Genomic DNA, 17,064 nt, shown 5'->3' on the forward strand with positions numbered 1-17,064 from the left:
GACGATGATCAACCAGATCAAGATGACAATGACGATGATTTCGTGATAGAAGGCAGACCAACTAGAGGACGCATGATGGGAAGAATCCAACGACGCGGGCGAAGCACGTCTGCATCCAGTTTAGCACTAATGATTCCACCACCTTCGCCAAGGTCTATGGGATCGTCAATTGGATCGTCATCTAGCCCCATACGAGCACAATCATTAGTGCCCATCGATGTAGAATCACTTCAAATCCGCCCCAGTCAGCCATCCTTGCCAACTGTAGCTGCATCAACAAGGACGAGATCAACACGATCACAGCCACAACCACCACCGACCAGTACAGAGTCTCCACAGATCGGTATAGAAGCAACGGTTCGAAGACAGCGGGTGTCAAGCATCATAAAAATGTTTTCAAATGAGGATGATGAAGAACAACCAATGCCAGAAAAATAGGCGTGTACATATTGTAAACAGTGTGAGAAATGTATATATTGATACACCAGGTCTAATTTCACCAAAATTTTGCTCCTTGCTCATCATTCTCTATACGACGTCCTTTGTTTAGTTCAACCAGGCATCGTATCCATCCATCTTCAGATATATAGAAAGCAGCAAATCCAGTTGAAATCCAGGTGTGTATTATATCATGTTGTCTACATATCTTCTGCAATGCCAGCCTAGACTGTTGTCAAATCCTCTATCTGCAAATGTGATTGTCTCGCAAGTGGAGAGGACGGAGTAGGGAATATCGAGCAATATGAGAATAGACTATCCAGGATATCCTTGATACCAGTAATTTCATACGGCCATTTCTCCCTCACGTCTTTTATTAATAAGTCATCATCCACCCTCGACATCATCATTTAAATCCAACAAAGCATTTCAATGACTACGCCGCTGTTATTTGCAAGGCCACCTATATTCAAATAATTTAGTAGACTCTAAATTCACCAACTTCCATCCTCTTTTTCAATCTATATCTAGTCAGTCTCTTGCAAATCATGGCCGAAAACGCAGATGAACTCATTGACTATGAAGATGAAGACGAACCCACCAACCAAACCTTGCAGACCAATGGAGGTGGTGCTTCTACAGGAGCTGTTGCTGAAGATGGAAAAGAAGTAAAGAAGGGCTCATATGTTGGTGTCCATGCTACTGGTTTCCGTGACTTTTTGCTCAAACCAGAGTTGCTGCGAGCCATCTCTGACTGTGGGTTTGAACATCCTTCCGAAGGTAAATACGATTTATTTGCATATAGTATTCAAGGAATCTCATACGCAAACTAACATCCGATTCCTTCTCACTCTAGTGCAACAAGTCTGCATTCCTCAAGCTGTATTGGGTCAAGACGTCTTGTGTCAGGCGAAGTCTGGTATGGGAAAGACTGCTGTCTTTGTCTTGGCTACTCTTCAACAGTTGGATGTCACCGTAACCGAGCCAACTGTCATCGTATTGTGCCACACTCGTGAATTGGCCTTCCAAATTCGTAACGAATATCAACGATTCTCAAAGTAAGTCGTATGAAAGAAACCCTTGAATTGTTACATAAACTATGTGCCCAGTAAGCTAATGCATGACTCCCCCTTACTAGGTACATGCCTGATGTCCATACAGCTGTATTTTATGGTGGTGTTCCTCAAAAGCAAAATGAAGAAACCATCAAGAATGAGAAGCCTCAAGTCATTGTTGGAACTCCTGGTCGTGTGCTTGCCCTTATCCGTGATGGAACTCTCAATCTGAAAAAAGTAAAGCAATTCGTGCTCGATGAATGTGACAAGATGCTTGAAGCCCTTGGTAAGTAAACGTTACATTAATTTCACTTGGAAATCTAGAGGTGGCGATTGATTCTGAGGGTGGAAACTGCGCACGATGAACAATATTTTTATTGCTATTAAACCCAGCTCTTCGAAGAAGTCAAATTTTCGTGAGACTAGAAATCGTTTCTGACGCAACAAACAACGTCAATCTTGTCGCCTTACTCCAAACTTTTTAAGTCGTCATCGCAATCATTTCTAACAACTTTTTGGTTATTGCCTTTCAGATATGCGTCGGGATGTCCAGGATATTTTCAAGGCCACTCCTCACCACAAACAGGTTATGATGTTCAGTGCTACTCTCAGTCAAGCCATCCGCCCAGTCTGCCGAAAGTTTATGCAAAGTGTAAGCCGTCTTGATCTTGATTCCATTATGTATTATTATTCTCCAAGTGGTCTTGGGTCTCGCCTCCTCCTCCGAAACTGCTCGTCTGGTCTAGCTCCATTGATACCGTCATCGTCGTCACCACTATCACTGCCAATGAAATCAACAATCGTTTTTTGAATTAAGGTGTGACGGTATTATACCATCAACAAAAACGTCATCCAATGGAGGAAGTGGGGCCTATAAGTCTCAATCCGTCTTAGATGTAGAATATAGAGAGGAAAGTTTTGTTGGAAGGAAAAACAAGTTACCATAGGAAAAAGTCACCATAGTAACCAATCTTTCGCCAAAACAAACCATCTTTATATATAAAAACATCAAAGTCACGGTGGATATTGAGGGAATATTGGTCGTATATTGTTTTATACAGGCCATGGGGAAACGGAAGAAAACGAAAAAGCCAGCTCTTGTAGATGGGGGAGAGGGATGTTGGTTGAAACGTTTTGGATTGATTCTTCTGGATGCTGCTATTTTTCTTCTATATGACCCGAAGTGGTAGATTTCTGTGATGACGATGACGATTGGAAGCTAGAAAGGACCCAGCACAGCAATCTCGAAGGACGATGGACGATGACCAAGACCACCTTGGCATTTTCAATTTTGGAAATTTTGCTCACACTGAACCAAATCTAGCCTCTTGAAATATTCGTTGATGATGAGACCAAGCTTACCCTCCATGGGTTGCAACAGCATTACGTCAAATTGGCAGAGGTGAATTGTGATCTTTTGAGTGTAATATTAGTGACATGCCCATCTATTTCGCTTCAACTTACACTTTATTCTGTCTATTTAGAATCAAAAGAACCGTAAATTGAATGAATTGCTTGATGCTCTTGAATACAATCAAGTCTGCATTTTCGTCAAGTCCGTTCAACGTGCTCAAGAATTGGACAAGCTCTTGCAAGCCTGCCAGTTCCCATCTATCTCTATTCACGGTGGTTTGCCTCAAGAAGAACGGTAGGATGCTAGAATCCCTTTGCGATGTCCAATCCGTCAATTCTGGCTGTTTTTTTTTTGCATTTCTGACGCTCTTCTTAACTGCCATTTTTAGTATTCGACGATACAAGACCTTTAAAGAATTCAACAAGCGAATGATGGTTGCTACTGACATCTTTGGTCGTGGTATTGATGTGGAGCGTGTCAACATTGTCATCAACTACGACATGCCCGATTCAGCTGACTCGTACCTTCACCGTGTATGAAGCCATTCCCACTGCAACAATACGCAGCATTGTCGCCTGTTACTTAAACGAAATCACTAATTTCCCTTTTGAATCTCGAATAGGTTGGTCGAGCTGGTCGATTTGGTACCAAGGGTCTTGCAATCACCTTTGTCTCGTCGGAAGCCGACACATCAGTGTTGGAATCAGTTCAGCAGAGGTTTGAGGTCGACATCACAGAACTGCCTGAGAAGATTGACACCGCATCATACATGCCTTCATAAGCTGTGGACTTGATATGACGGCATAGCGTAGCTGAATAAATCGCTTCCACGCAAGCTTTTGAAAACTTGTAAAAAACTGAATAAAGGAAAGTTTAGAAGAGGTACAAAACGCCCATTTTCTTTGTTGGATGTCCTCAATTCAACGGGCTCCAGTGATTGGAAAAGACTCGTCCCAATCAGCATAGGGTAAGAGAAAACAATATATTGAAAGCGACGTTGTTGTTATGGTAGAAATGGTTTAGGTATTTTATTTGTAAGTTGGGAAGGTACAATGTTCAATCACAACCCGAAATTTAACCACTACTCTACTATACTGTTTTCTTTCCTTTATAATCTTCTTTTTTAATGTCTTCCCGTCAGTCCCTTTCTCTTCTCACTATATCTCATATCCTTCCGAATCATGCCTTTTTTATACTTCTTTTTCCTCTTTTGACACTTATGTGGCTTTTAGACCTGTGGTTCGCGCATCATCAAGAATATTGGTGTCTTATCCTTGAGATAGATGGTTTCAACAGTCTTGAATCCGAAACGTTCGTACTAAAAAGTGATATTTATGTGTTAGATGGCAAAAAAGCTGCGAGATATCAAACTACTATGAACTTACAATAGGCACATTTCGTTCCTTGGTAGATTCAAGCCATGTGACTGCCCCTTCAGCATCAGCACGAGCCAGTGCCGGTTTCAAGACATGTTTGAGTAAACCCATTCCTTGTTTGTCAGGACGAGTAGCAGCTACCGAGAGGTTGTAGTAGCGACGTTCAGCTTTGGTGCCGATTCCGAGATGAGTTCGTTTAGCTAGTTCAGTGGGAGCGACATAGTCGACGAGATAGCGAGTGAGTGCAGGGAGTGGGACTGGGGCCAACATCTTGAGCAGATCTAGAGATTGGTTGAAGAAAGACATTTGGTATTGTTAGGGCATACTTCTTTGTTGTTTGGACAGATAAGATGACATACCAGCCCAAGAGTCAGCAACATCAGTTCCAGGAGGGAAGAACAAGGCCAAAGATCCACAGTCCTCAACTTGATACTATAAGGAAACCAGAATTGAGTTGGTGCAAAAACACTCCACTAACGTTCAGCACATAAACACTTACAGCCATTCCATGTTTAACAGACCCAGCGACGTAAACAGACTGAAACAGCCTATGCAAGTCCGGGCGCCCTTCTGGCCCACCAACCGGTTGGAGCACATACTGGAAGAGCGGATCGGTAGCGAAAGCATTACATACTACATCCGTAGCCTTTTCCACTGCGTCTGGCGTAATGAGACCGACGATGGGAGGGAGACCGGTAAGAGCTGGGACAGCCGAGTCTTGACGGGACGAAGAGACACTACTACTATTGTTGTTATCATTGAGCTTGACAGATACGACGACCACGTCCTTTGCAGGCAGTGCAAGCAAGGCAGGTGAGACTGACGCCGTAGCCTTCTTGATGAGCGCAGCGGTAGCAGCTGTATCCTTTGCCGTGTAGAGTGGTTTCTTCTTTGTCTTCTCAATAGAGACGGAGGATGATGTTGGCTTGTTGTGTGAGACTTGTTGGAATTTGGTTTGTTGTTTGGACGCCATGGTTGTGGTATACCCTCATTCAGTACTGGATATAAGACTGTGTGGTTTATCGGGTGACTGATTGTGAGATGTTGGTGTGTGGGTGATGATGTTGATGTTGGAACGGTGAGGTAGATAGTCTATGGTTGAGGATCTAGCCTATCGTCCGACAGAATACTATACGAGATATACACCTCCAGCTCGATATGGGTTGTGTCTAGTAGAAGGCTTTCGCCAAACGTGTTCGAGTCCTCTATCATAAATTACCCCTTTTAACGGAGGCAGGCGTTTCTAGTGATCGGGTTGGTTGGTTGACGGTAGGTTGTCAAGCTCTGTTCTGCTTCCTCTCTCTGTCTCCTTATCGTCAACGGTCGTTGTTGTGTGATGGGGATGAAAGGACGACGGCTCTCGAAAAAGACTTTTTTGCTTAGGAATCGGTTGATTGGTCAGATACCAGCTAAAACTGGAACAAACTAGTTTTGCACGTGTTAATGCACATACAGGGTCATTGAAGAGCCTCAAACCAGTCCTAGGAGCACATCACAATTCACAATCTTGATATGTTCACCTGATTCACCTGATAAGCACAAACTGGCTTGTTGTTAAACATGTACATGATAAGAGTGACACAGTTGCGGTGACTTTATAATCCAACTATTCTCGTAACTGTGAAGTCAAGCAAGACTATCCCAACTTTGTTATCATATTCACAAACAGTTACAATAATATGTGGGTTATCGTCTTATTGCTGCCTCTGTGAAATTAAGGTTTGTAATTGCGCCCTTAGAGCGTCTTCGTCTTCTAGTTTGCTCATCTAGACATAAAGCGTTAACTACGTTCCCTAGTCGCAAAGAACAAATTGACAAAGCCTTACTTGATTCTTCTCAACCTTCTCTCCGTACTTGATCTTGTCACGGATCTCTGCAATACCTGCCAGCTTCTTGTTGACATTCTTGATCTTCTTTTCAAGTTCAGGGTCCTTATCTGATGCAGGAGTGAAGGGAGGTGCTGAAGGAGATAGAGTGCTGCTTGCTGCGTTTCCGTTTGTGAGATTCGGCGAAGCAGGTGAAGTAGGGTCTTCACTACTATGAGCCTTTTTATTTTCTCGCTTCTTCTTATTCTTCAGAGCTGCTTTTGATAGCAACTTGTCTATAGAGCAAATGAAAGTCATGATGGTTTTGTTAGCTTGAAGTGTGGTTAGACTGGTTCCATTACTGAAATGCAAGCAAAACAGAGCAGAGCGGGAATGAACTACAAAACATGTCACTCAAACTCACCGTCGATGGGAGGTGGAGGAGCTCCTACTGCAGTAATTGGATTTCGGTGTAGATTGGAATCTACAGATGATGACGGCGACTCTCGTTCATGATTCAGCAGTGCCTGTATAAAAAAGACTGAGTTGAGGCGAATAGGTTCAAACGAAAACATGCAAAAAATGAGAGTCGTTCACTTCCGATAACAAACGTCTTACATTGAAGGTCGAAGTAGTTTCTCCTGCAGCTCGAGCTCCTGGTGGCCGATAAGCTCCGACCTTCTTGACTGGTGTAGATGCTTCAACCGGTATCCCAACAGGTGCAGCATCAAGGGCGCCTCCTTCGTCCCATATACCCATAGGCAACGGTCTCCAAGCCGAATGATGCAGCTCCTTGACTTCATGCTTGTGCACCAAGACACCAGTATAATGCCAAATCTTTACTCCATTGTCTACTTTGAGTCTCTTGTACAATGTCGAAGTCATGACATGTCGACCATCAGGAGCCCATTCACATGCTGAAGAGTTGGAGGCCTGCACAGTGGATACCTTCATACACGTCTTTCGATCCCAAAATTCCATTTCGCCAGACAAGTTACCAAAACCTGCGATACATATAATACGGCCTCCCGGTGAATACTTGACAAAATTACGTGGGCCACTGCCAAATTGATATACGGGGGTTGCTTTATGATCAAACAAGGTAGCTCGGGCTGGCATGGTTCCGTATACTACGACGAATTCTTTGGAATTGGGCGACCATGCTACATCGTGTATAGGACCTGGTTTACCAAGATCTACTCGTGCTTCATATGTTCCTGCTACTGATAGATAATACAATTGAGTTTCACCATAGTATGATTGACCTGTAGCATCTACATCCGTGTGTGTGAATACGATAACATTCGTTCCTGTTGAAGACAGTAATTTAGTACACGCAAAAAAAAAGAAAGGAAAATGTCTACATAAACAATAAAATCACTTCATTCCCGCTCTACCTAGTCGATTCCAGTAAAATGTACAAGTGTCTGCTCTAAAAAAGCTCTTTGTAGACAAAGGTTTTTGATTCGAGCCCAAACCCAGACCGACTTCCCACAACTGTACAGTAGCAGGAGCACCTTTCTTTTCTGGTACAAATGTAGCTAATATGGCTCGTTTGCCCGGTGAGATGGAAAAGGCCGATAGATTCTCGAGCCGTATCTTTTCAGCGAGCGTCATTGCGTTTGTTGGAGAATATACGTGGACTTCGTTCGAGACGAGTCTCACGAAGAAAGACTCTGTTTCAGTCCATTGAATATTCCTGAAAGCAGAGGGTGGCGTGAGTATCTAAGTACCAAAAAACGTAACCAAATCCTGGAATATACCATCCTGTCTGAGCCTTCTGAGGAAATGACGCAATCTGTTTGCCAGTTGCAGATTCCCATATGATGAGGTTTTTGTGTTGAGTTTCGCCGTCCTCTGTTCGAACTAAAATAGGAGCGTGTTGGTTCTGATATTCGTTTCTGAGACTTCAACAACGAGCGTCCTTTCTTACCCATTCTCTCCCATGTTGATATATATGTACCCTTTGGTGAGAATTCAATTTCCAATGCATTATTTATAGGTAATTCTACAATGACTTGCAATGTTGATACAGATTGAATGCGGATGCTAATGAGCACAAAAAATGGTATAAGAGTCTAGGGCAATGTCAATAACCACCACAGAGACACCAAGATGGGCACTTACCAGGTCGGCAGTAAATATGCGATCATAGAGCCTTCAGGGGAATACTGAAAAGTTCGCAGTTGCTCATTCCTAACAAGACACGACAGAAGGGTGATGAGCATTTTGCTTAAGAGAGTATTTCCCATAATGATATCGTCGAATGACTAATGACGCATCCGTGGATGTCCAGCTCAAGCAAATAAGGGCAGACCGACACTCTTGTTCAAACAAGGCAAAACAGCGAGCCACGAAGTGCCTCAGCGGATCTCTAGCTCCCTTAAACACATCCTCTCCAAACCAATCACTCTGATGCCCCATAAATGCAAAAGACTCGTCCATCAATCCCGCACAACTCGAGTCTGATGTTTGACTTTTCTTTTTGTTGACATCCCCAGATGTTCAGATTTCCTTCCCTCGCATCAAGCAACGACAAAAGCCGCCAGGATAATCACCTGCTGAGTTCTTGGACATTGCTAAAATTGTTGTCTAAATCAGTGACTAGCACTCCTTCATGCGTTCGTACTAGGATTAAAGATGGGGTGTTGAGTTTTCTGTTTCTGAAAAGTTGAATGATGCAGAGGAGCAAGGTTCCAAGTTGGGGAGGAGTGCGTACATGCAAAATGCCGTGATGGTTTGGAAGCCATGTCTATCCTTGCTATGCTATGTATATATGAGGGGTATCGGCCTTGGGACGTAGAGTGCTGATTTTTTTGGTTGAGTTTCGTGCCATGCCATCGGCAGACCCATAAAAGCGCCACCAAAATCGTGTTTTATGGACTTGATACGCGTTAAAACTGGAGAAAACACGATATGGAATTTTATTTTGCGGTTGGGTTCATGCTCTTTTCTGCACGTAGCTTCTGCATTTTCGGAAAACTTCAACAACAAGGCTTTACGATGAGTGCAGAGGATGCAAAGAGCAAGGAGCCAGCCAAATTCTCGTCGGACTTTTGGAATACATTTTCGCATCCATTAAATTGGCAAGAGTTACAAGAAGTGGTGTCTACATTGCCTGATTCTCACGAACGATTCAGCAGGTTTCCTCAAGTCCGAGGTACGCCAACCGTGCGTTGTGCACAACTCTCGAACTTTGATACGATTTCGTTCAGCTCTGTACCCTCTAGTTTTGAGCCTGTCTTCGCTTTGATCATAATCCGTGCTTACAACGTCGTGTTTGTTCGCGTAGACAGTTACATATCCTGGCGAGCTGATATTCTCGACAAGGAATTCGACTCTGTTGGTGACTACATTCAGCACAATGTCTTGGGATGGCCTCTCGAGATCAATCCTGGAACTGGAAAGAAGCGAGTTATACATCCTCCTGCTGATACTCCTCCGCCACCACCTTCGTTTCGTCCTAATGTGAGTGAGAATTCATTGAACGAGTTGGTCCGTGTCTCAGGATCCTTGACACAATTGACGTTAGGACTTTCCTTATGCAACTGTCGAAGGCATCTTCCATTATCTGCTGTGGTCACTGAAACCCCTAACACGGCACGAAGCAAAGGAAATTCTTGATCGAGAGCTGACGGCTAAAGGGTGTGATTTCTTGTTCTTTGAGAACCCACCTGGTTTGTACTCAGCACCTTGTTTGCGAACAACCAACAGTCTCTCATCGTCAATCTTCTCTGACAGCCAAGCGTACAGTGCCATCTGTGCCTCACTTCCACGTCTTTTGGCGACGAAGACCTCTATAAATACATAGTTATGAAGGCCTTTCGATATAGATCAATCGTTGGCCAAGATGATCCCACATACTCCCGTGCAAAACGTGAATGTTGTATATTTACTAGATTGTACACGATGAGAAAACCAGTTGGCAATGTCCATCTACTCATAGTCACCTACAAAAATAGATTAATGCCGTTGCTTTGTACATCGAGATACATTTTTCGTATTTTTCGCACTTACAGCATTGCTTCCACAACTCGACATACTGCAGCGTCAGAGCCTTTTGTGCCGGACTCAGCTCTATAACCTCCCTCCTCTCATCCGTTTTCACATTAGCATCAATCTCTAGACAGAATGGAGTAGTGGGCGTCTCCCATCTCCAAGACACACCACGACCCGCGGCATCAACACCAGCATGCGTGAAATTAAGTGTGTTGTGTAGAGAATGATACTTGTTTACCAAAACACCACCGTTAAACCATAGTGGTTGGCCTTGTTCGTCCGGATGGAACAGACCACCACATACTGCACCGTCTGGTGCTAGATAGCCTACTGCACCTCCATGGAAGGGGTTGAATGCATACGGTACTCGTACCATTTCAAATGAAATCCAAAATGTTTCCTTATCGCCTGAAAGAATTTGCGAGGGTGAGTTGGTGCGTAACAAAAAAAAATGCAGATTCAAGCACCAGCACTTGACACAATCGCCTACCATGCATATGCTTGTAAACTTCCGTATGTTCCTTATGTCCATTCATTTTACATACAGTCAACAATCCATGGAAGGCCCGCACCTTGTCAAGCAACACCACTCCAGAATCCTGTTCATGGATGGATAGTTCTTGGAAGATGCGGCTTTGTTTATATGTATCAGATGGCTCACTGACTAGAGTTGCAAACCACGTCTTTAGGTTCTTGTCCCATCCTTTTACAGTACGATCATGGAAGAAGACGGCGCCCCTGTCTTCATATCTCTCATAGTCGTATAGAGCTCTCGGGTCTTTGAGGAACTAGTAAAAAAATATTGTTGGACGGCGTGAAACCAAAAAAAGGTGAATGGCGATCAAATAATTGTTCGTGTAGTCAAACATTTACCAGAGCATCGGCATCTAGAAAGATCATTTCCTTGAAGGATGAGGCGAGCATAGAGTATGGTTTAACAGCCCAACCTCCTAATCCACCGTCATCTCCTAGAATCTTTGTGACATCAATCACCTTTACATTGGGTATATTCGACAAGATCTTGATCTATGGAGTGTAAGCGTATTGGCGTCTTGTTCCTTGTATATGGAAGTAAACGATGCTTACTTGTTCCTCATGCAAGTCGTGACGTCCAGCGTAATACAACTCGATGGGCAAATCAGTCTTTATCAGAGTTCTCAATGCCAAGACAGCATGATGAGCAAATCTAAAGTGCCACAGACCAGTAGTCATGACAATGCCTCGTCCACTATAACTATCTCGTAATTGCTTTGCACTAGTGAATCTCTTTGTGGCAAACATCCAAGGAAAGAGGTCGACTTCCATGCTTTTGAGGAGGGCCGGGACTTCAGCCCATTCGGCTAGTTTTTCCAGTTTGGGTTTGAGAGTATGTTCATCGTGGTATAGTTCGAATAATAATTTATGTGTCAGGACACGTCTTCCCATTTCCCTGAAGTCGGAAATGTTGAATTCAGTTCCACTCGTGTATACAGCCATGGATCGTAGTTGTTTAAATAGTGGCACGATCTGTTTCAGTTTAGCAGCGGAATCTCTATAGATAAAGATGTGATTTTACTGGTTAGCTTAACTGAGGGTTGTCACAGGAAATGGTGTTTGATCTGACTTCCATAGTAACGAGTGATTTGTTGATCTCGACGTACTTTTGTTTGAGAATCTCCGCCAATGACTTATGGAGACTGTCAATGTCGGAATCACTGTAACCTATTTGAGCTGGTTTCTCTATGTCGTGGGCAGGCGGCGAGTCTCCAGCATTTAGAAACGTTGACAGTCCAAATATGAGCAAGGTGATTAGCAGCACCACAACAATGATGCCACGAGCTACTGTATATGGAGTCAGCAACGGTCGGGCACTCCCTTTATTCCATATCTTTGAAGTGGCCGGCGCTGGTAAATACATGATCTGGAAACGTTTGGATTTTTGGGTTGATTGATTGATGAGAGGATGTCCGCAGAAGGTTGTCAAACAGCAAAATCGCGCGAAACGACCTCTGTAATGTCAAATTACGCGTGCATCAATCAAGAACTAGAGCGATTGATTGGAAACTTTGAGCAAAAACACTTGGCGTCCGTGTCTGTTTACGAAAAGTCAGCTTGGTGAGAGACAGAACAACTATTCCAGTCATACAGAACGGAATTCAATGTCGTTACAAGGCATAAACTTTGCTTGCCCATAAGTTTCCCAGCTGAGTTTGATTATGTCAAAGCCGACTAGCAAACTTCTTGCAAACGTGAAAAAAAGGTGAGTTGTAGTCAAATTGTTTTTTCAATATCAAACTGTTTCAGAAAAATACGCGAATCAGAATTAAACTCTAATCAATTGTAGATCTTCACTTCTCCTTGCCCATTCAACTATGCTTATCTATGAAGGAAACGGAGCTCTGTCCAATTTTAGAAAAGAGCTGCTATTGACTGAACTCAAGACTAGAGTACCACGTATATCCAATGTCGAAGCTGCCTACATCCACTTCGTATCCACCACTGATGCATACCCTGCTGATGCTGACTCGACTGAAGCTCGTCAAATCGAAACGACATTGCAGGCTTTATTGAGGTATGGTGATGCACCTCCTCTAACAACTCCGATAGTCCCCAAAACCACAACCAGTCTCGAATCTCCTGCTAAGCGAGCTCGTCTGACTCGCTCGGCATCGGGTCGCGGTGCTACTGCCAACGGAACTAGCACAGCTGCAAAACTTACAGGTGTCGACACTATACTAGTAGTACCACGTCCTGGAACCATCTCGCCTTGGTCTTCAAAGGCTACCGATATATCTAGAACGTGTGGCTTGGGCGACGTCGTAAAGAGAATCGAACGTGCTTTGGCATATCTCGTCTATACCACTGACAAGAGTACTTTGACCGCTGATGAGTTGACCTCCATCGCTGATCTGTTACACGACCGTATGACGCAGGTGGTAGTTAGAGGGCTGCCAGATTCGGACTCTATCTTTAAGAAGGGTACACCGTCACCACTCAAAAGTGTTGACATCATGTCTGCCAAGACACCTGAAGCTGGTGCCAAGGTAAGCTATTACAAATTTAGATATACAAAGCACTGTAGTTTTGGTGCACGACCTTCTTTTCTCTCGGTGTCGTTTGCAAAAAATATACACCCACGTGCAACAGACTGACATTTACTGCCAAACCTAGACGCTGTCAAAAGCCAACAAGGACTGGGGTCTAGCTTTAGCAGAAGATGAAATCGAATACCTCATTCTTGCGTTCATGGGTACAAAAGCAGAACCAGGTCTGGCTCGAAACCCAACTGACGCCGAACTCATGATGTTTGCTCAAGTCAACTCGGAGCATTGTCGTCATAAAATATTTAGAGGCTCCTGGACTATAGATGGTGTTGACAAGGACTTGTCTCTCTTTGACATGATTCGAAACACGTATAAACTCAACCCTTCACGCGTCCTCTCTGCATACTCTGACAATGCTTCTGTATTGACTGGCCCCATGGGTGAACGATTCGCTGCTGATCCAACTCAGCACTATGCATACTTGACAAACCAAGAAGCTCTACATGTATTAGCCAAAGTAGAAACCCATAATCATCCAACAGCTGTGTCTCCATTCCCTGGTGCTTCCACTGGATCTGGTGGTGAAATCCGTGATGAAGGTGCTGTAGGTCAAGGATCTGTACCTAGAGCTGGATTGACTGGATTTACAGTCAGCAATCTCCTCATTCCTGGCTTTACTCAGCCTTGGGAAGCCAATGATCCAGGTCGACCTGCTCACATCGCATCAGCCTTGGAAATCATGACCAAAGGACCATTAGGAGGTGCTGCTTTCAATAATGAATTTGGTCGTCCTGCTATCACTGGTTACTTTAGATCGTATTTGCTCAATGTACCTTCGATTACTGCTGATGGTAAACCGTCCACCGAATGGCGTGGATTCCATAAACCTATCATGCTTGCTGGTGGTGTAGGTGTAGTCCGTGAAGGTCATATTATGAAGAAGAAAATTACGGTTGGTGCTAAACTTATAGTACTGGGAGGTCCTTCCATGTTGATTGGTTTGGGTGGTGGTGCTGCGTCATCCATGACTTCTGGTACGAGTTCTGCTGATCTGGATTTTGCTTCAGTCCAACGTGAAAATCCAGAAATTGAACGTCGTTGTCAGCAGGTGAGGTGTCCAAGTTTTTCTTGCCTTGCGCAAAAAAAAAATCCCTCCAATTCGACGAATGTCGTTCTAATCAACTTATTCTCCTCCAGGTCATTAATGCTTGCACAGCTTTGGGAGATGCAAATCCTATTATATCAGTACACGATGTAGGTGCAGGAGGGTTATCAAACGCTCTACCTGAACTCGTACATGATTCAGACCTGGGCGCTGAATTCTATCTTCGAGACATTCCATGCGATGACCCATCAATGAGTCCTATGGAAATCTGGTGTAATGAATCTCAAGAACGATATGTCGCTGCTGTAGCTCCAGAAAATGTAGAAACATTTGCTGCTATTGCTCGTCGTGAGAGATGCCCATATGCTGTTGTTGGTACAGCTACTGCAGAACACCGTCTTCGTCTAGTAGATAGTTTACTCAAAGGCACGCCAATCGATCTACCCATGGAAACTCTATTTGGCAAACCACCGAAAATGCACCGTATTGCCCAAACTCTCCATCCAGAACGTACTCCTATTTCCTTACCCACTGAATCGAGTCTAGAAGATGCCGTATACCGTTTACTCCGATTACCCACCGTAGCTTCAAAATCCTTTTTAATTACCATTGGTGACCGTACCGTAACAGGTTTAATTGCCAGAGATCAAATGGTCGGACCATGGCAAGTACCTGTAGCTGATGTATCTGTTACTTTGGCCGACTTTGAAGGATATCACGCTGAAGCAATGTCGTTGGGAGAACGACCACCATTAGCTTTACTCAGCCCAGCGGCGTCAGGTCGTATGGCTGTTGCTGAATCTTTGACCAACATGGCTTCAGCTCATGTGGAGAACCTGGCAGATATAAGATTAAGTGCCAATTGGATGTCTGCTGCTGATCATCCTGGTGAAGGATCAGCGTTATATGAAGCAGTCCAAGCTATCGGTATGGATTTATGTCCCAAATTAGGTATAAGCATTCCAGTCGGTAAAGACTCCATGTCTATGAAGACCAAATGGAAGGATGGTGGTGAAGATAAACAAGTCACAGCTCCATTATCATTGATCATTACCGCTTATGGACCAGTATCGGATGCTCGAAGGACTCTGACTCCAGAGTTACGTACAAATGTTGGCCCAACTGTATTGTTATTCGTCGATTTGGGTCTTGGTCATCAACGTACTGGTGCCTCATGTTTTGGTCAAGTATATAATCAGCTCGGTGATGCCGCTCCAGATGTCGTAGATGTTGATGCTTTTAAAGCATTCTGGAGTGCCATGAAAACAATAAGGTCTTCAACAGGTGTTGACCATGAAAATGGTGCCGTATTAGCATACCATGATCGATCAGACGGTGGTTTGTTTATCACGGTTGCTGAAATGTGCTTCGCTGGTCATGCTGGAGCAGTCATTGATATAGCCAGTCTCGTAAAACCGAAAGCATCACATGACGATATTGCAGCTGCCTTGTTTAATGAAGAATTAGGAGCTGTATTGCAAGTCAAGGAATCAGAACTTGCTCATGTAAAAAAAATATTTGAGACTGCTGGCTTCCCAATCAAACATCTGCATGTATTGGGTCATGTCTCTGAACGTGGTGGTAGTGATTTTATTGAAGTCAAGTTGGGTGCTCAGACATTGATAAAGAATAGCCAGGTTGAATATCATCGTGCTTGGGCAGAAACGTCATACCATATGCAGGTATGTTCTAGATCTCTCTACTGGTCGTTTTCTGCTTTTCTCTTTTGGAATCTCGTCAATTTATCCCAAATTCAACTTCATTTTTTATTTTTACGTACTCACCGATTAAACTACTATTAGCACTTGAGAGATAACCCAGCATCTGCTGATTCCGAATTCAATGGTCTGTTGGATGCTCAAGATCCTGGTATCTCACCAGTATTGACCTTTGAGCCGAGCACCAACGTTTGTTTCTCATTATTAAAGACACCAGTTGCTCGTCGTCCATCAGTAGCCGTCTTACGAGAACAAGGTGTAAACGGTCATGTCGAAATGGCTCGATGCTTTTATAGAGTTGGCTTCAACGTAGTAGACGTCCACATGACTGATATATTGACTGGAAAAGTATCACTATCTAATTTCTCTGGTCTAGCATGTCCTGGTGGCTTCTCATATGGTGATGTCTTGGGTGCAGGATCAGGATGGGCTAAATCAATTCTACTGAATCCACATGCCAGAAAGGAGTTTACCGATTTCTTCAACCGAACCAATGCATTCACACTAGGAGTATGTAATGGATGTCAGATGTTGAGTGGCCTAAAAGAAATAATTCCAGGTGCTGAACACTGGCCACGATTCCTTCGTAACGCTTCTGAACAATTCGAGGCTCGAGTATGCACACTAGAAGTACTACCAACCACATCTCCATTATTACGTGGTATGAATGGATCCCGTATTCCAGTAGCAGTGGCACATGGTGAAGGACGTGTATCATTCAACTCCCCCAAGGATATGACTAGCACTGTAACTCAGCATGGTATATGTGTCCGATATGTCACCAATTACGGATCACCAGCATCAGCAGAACAGTATCCAATGAACCCTAATGGATCGCCACTTGGTATTGCAGGTGTAGTGGCTGCTTCTGGACGTGTAGTTGCCATGATGCCGCATCCGGAACGTGTTGTAAGAAATATTGAAAACACGTGGGGTGTAGGAAGATATTCTTGGGCTGGTAGTGATGTTGGTGGTTGGGCTAGGATGTTTGAGAACGCTCGTGTTTGGGTTGAGGAGGTTGGGTATTGATCTTTTGGCGAGAGAAAAACAGTGTTGGATGTTTGACAGAAAAAAAACGAGGAGTACAACGTAGTATGGAGGAAGGCAGATTATAGAGTCTATAAATCATAAAGAAATATAAAGCATAAACGAATCCCCCATTGTATTGACCTTTCGTTGCTTTTCATTGGT

The 17,064-nt window shown here is 43.8% G+C and overlaps 5 protein-coding genes across 5 annotated transcripts; 2 read left to right on the forward strand and 3 right to left on the reverse strand.

The window, feature by feature from the left end:
• Positions 1–986: 986 nt before the first annotated feature.
• On the forward strand, positions 987–3,628 carry SmJEL517_g05531 (uncharacterized protein; the record flags this gene model as incomplete). The annotated part of the gene is made up of 8 exons (XM_031171457.1): positions 987–1,218; positions 1,295–1,496; positions 1,577–1,779; positions 2,027–2,295; positions 2,818–2,895; positions 2,978–3,141; positions 3,236–3,380; positions 3,470–3,628. The coding sequence occupies 8 exons, from the start codon at positions 987–989 to the stop codon at positions 3,626–3,628; spliced, it is 1,452 nt and encodes a 483-aa protein (XP_031022539.1).
• A 447-nt stretch (positions 3,629–4,075) lies between these two features.
• SmJEL517_g05532 (uncharacterized protein) lies at positions 4,076–5,196 on the reverse strand (the record flags this gene model as incomplete). The annotated part of the gene is made up of 4 exons (XM_031171458.1): positions 4,076–4,165; positions 4,233–4,504; positions 4,583–4,655; positions 4,723–5,196. The coding sequence occupies 4 exons, from the start codon at positions 5,194–5,196 to the stop codon at positions 4,076–4,078; spliced, it is 909 nt and encodes a 302-aa protein (XP_031022540.1).
• Positions 5,197–5,917: 721 nt separating this feature from the next.
• SmJEL517_g05533 (uncharacterized protein) lies at positions 5,918–8,256 on the reverse strand (the record flags this gene model as incomplete). The annotated part of the gene is made up of 8 exons (XM_031171459.1): positions 5,918–5,989; positions 6,050–6,324; positions 6,453–6,555; positions 6,647–7,338; positions 7,426–7,727; positions 7,792–7,894; positions 7,962–8,077; positions 8,156–8,256. The coding sequence occupies 8 exons, from the start codon at positions 8,254–8,256 to the stop codon at positions 5,918–5,920; spliced, it is 1,764 nt and encodes a 587-aa protein (XP_031022541.1).
• Positions 8,257–9,964: 1,708 nt separating this feature from the next.
• On the reverse strand, positions 9,965–11,924 carry SmJEL517_g05534 (uncharacterized protein; the record flags this gene model as incomplete). Its single annotated transcript, XM_031171460.1, has 6 exons — positions 9,965–9,978; positions 10,046–10,435; positions 10,518–10,815; positions 10,901–11,053; positions 11,114–11,558; positions 11,668–11,924. 6 exons carry the CDS (start codon positions 11,922–11,924, stop codon positions 9,965–9,967), a joined length of 1,557 nt encoding a protein of 518 aa, XP_031022542.1.
• A 454-nt stretch (positions 11,925–12,378) lies between these two features.
• On the forward strand, positions 12,379–16,902 carry ADE6 (phosphoribosylformylglycinamidine synthase; the record flags this gene model as incomplete). Its single annotated transcript, XM_031171461.1, has 4 exons — positions 12,379–13,050; positions 13,178–14,158; positions 14,248–15,837; positions 15,958–16,902. 4 exons carry the CDS (start codon positions 12,379–12,381, stop codon positions 16,900–16,902), a joined length of 4,188 nt encoding a protein of 1,395 aa, XP_031022543.1.
• Between the last annotated feature and the right edge of the window lie 162 nt (positions 16,903–17,064).

Source organism: Synchytrium microbalum (assembly GCF_006535985.1).
Source record: "Synchytrium microbalum strain JEL517 chromosome Unknown SmJEL517_scf0052, whole genome shotgun sequence".
NCBI lineage: Eukaryota > Fungi > Chytridiomycota > Chytridiomycetes > Synchytriales > Synchytriaceae > Synchytrium > Synchytrium microbalum.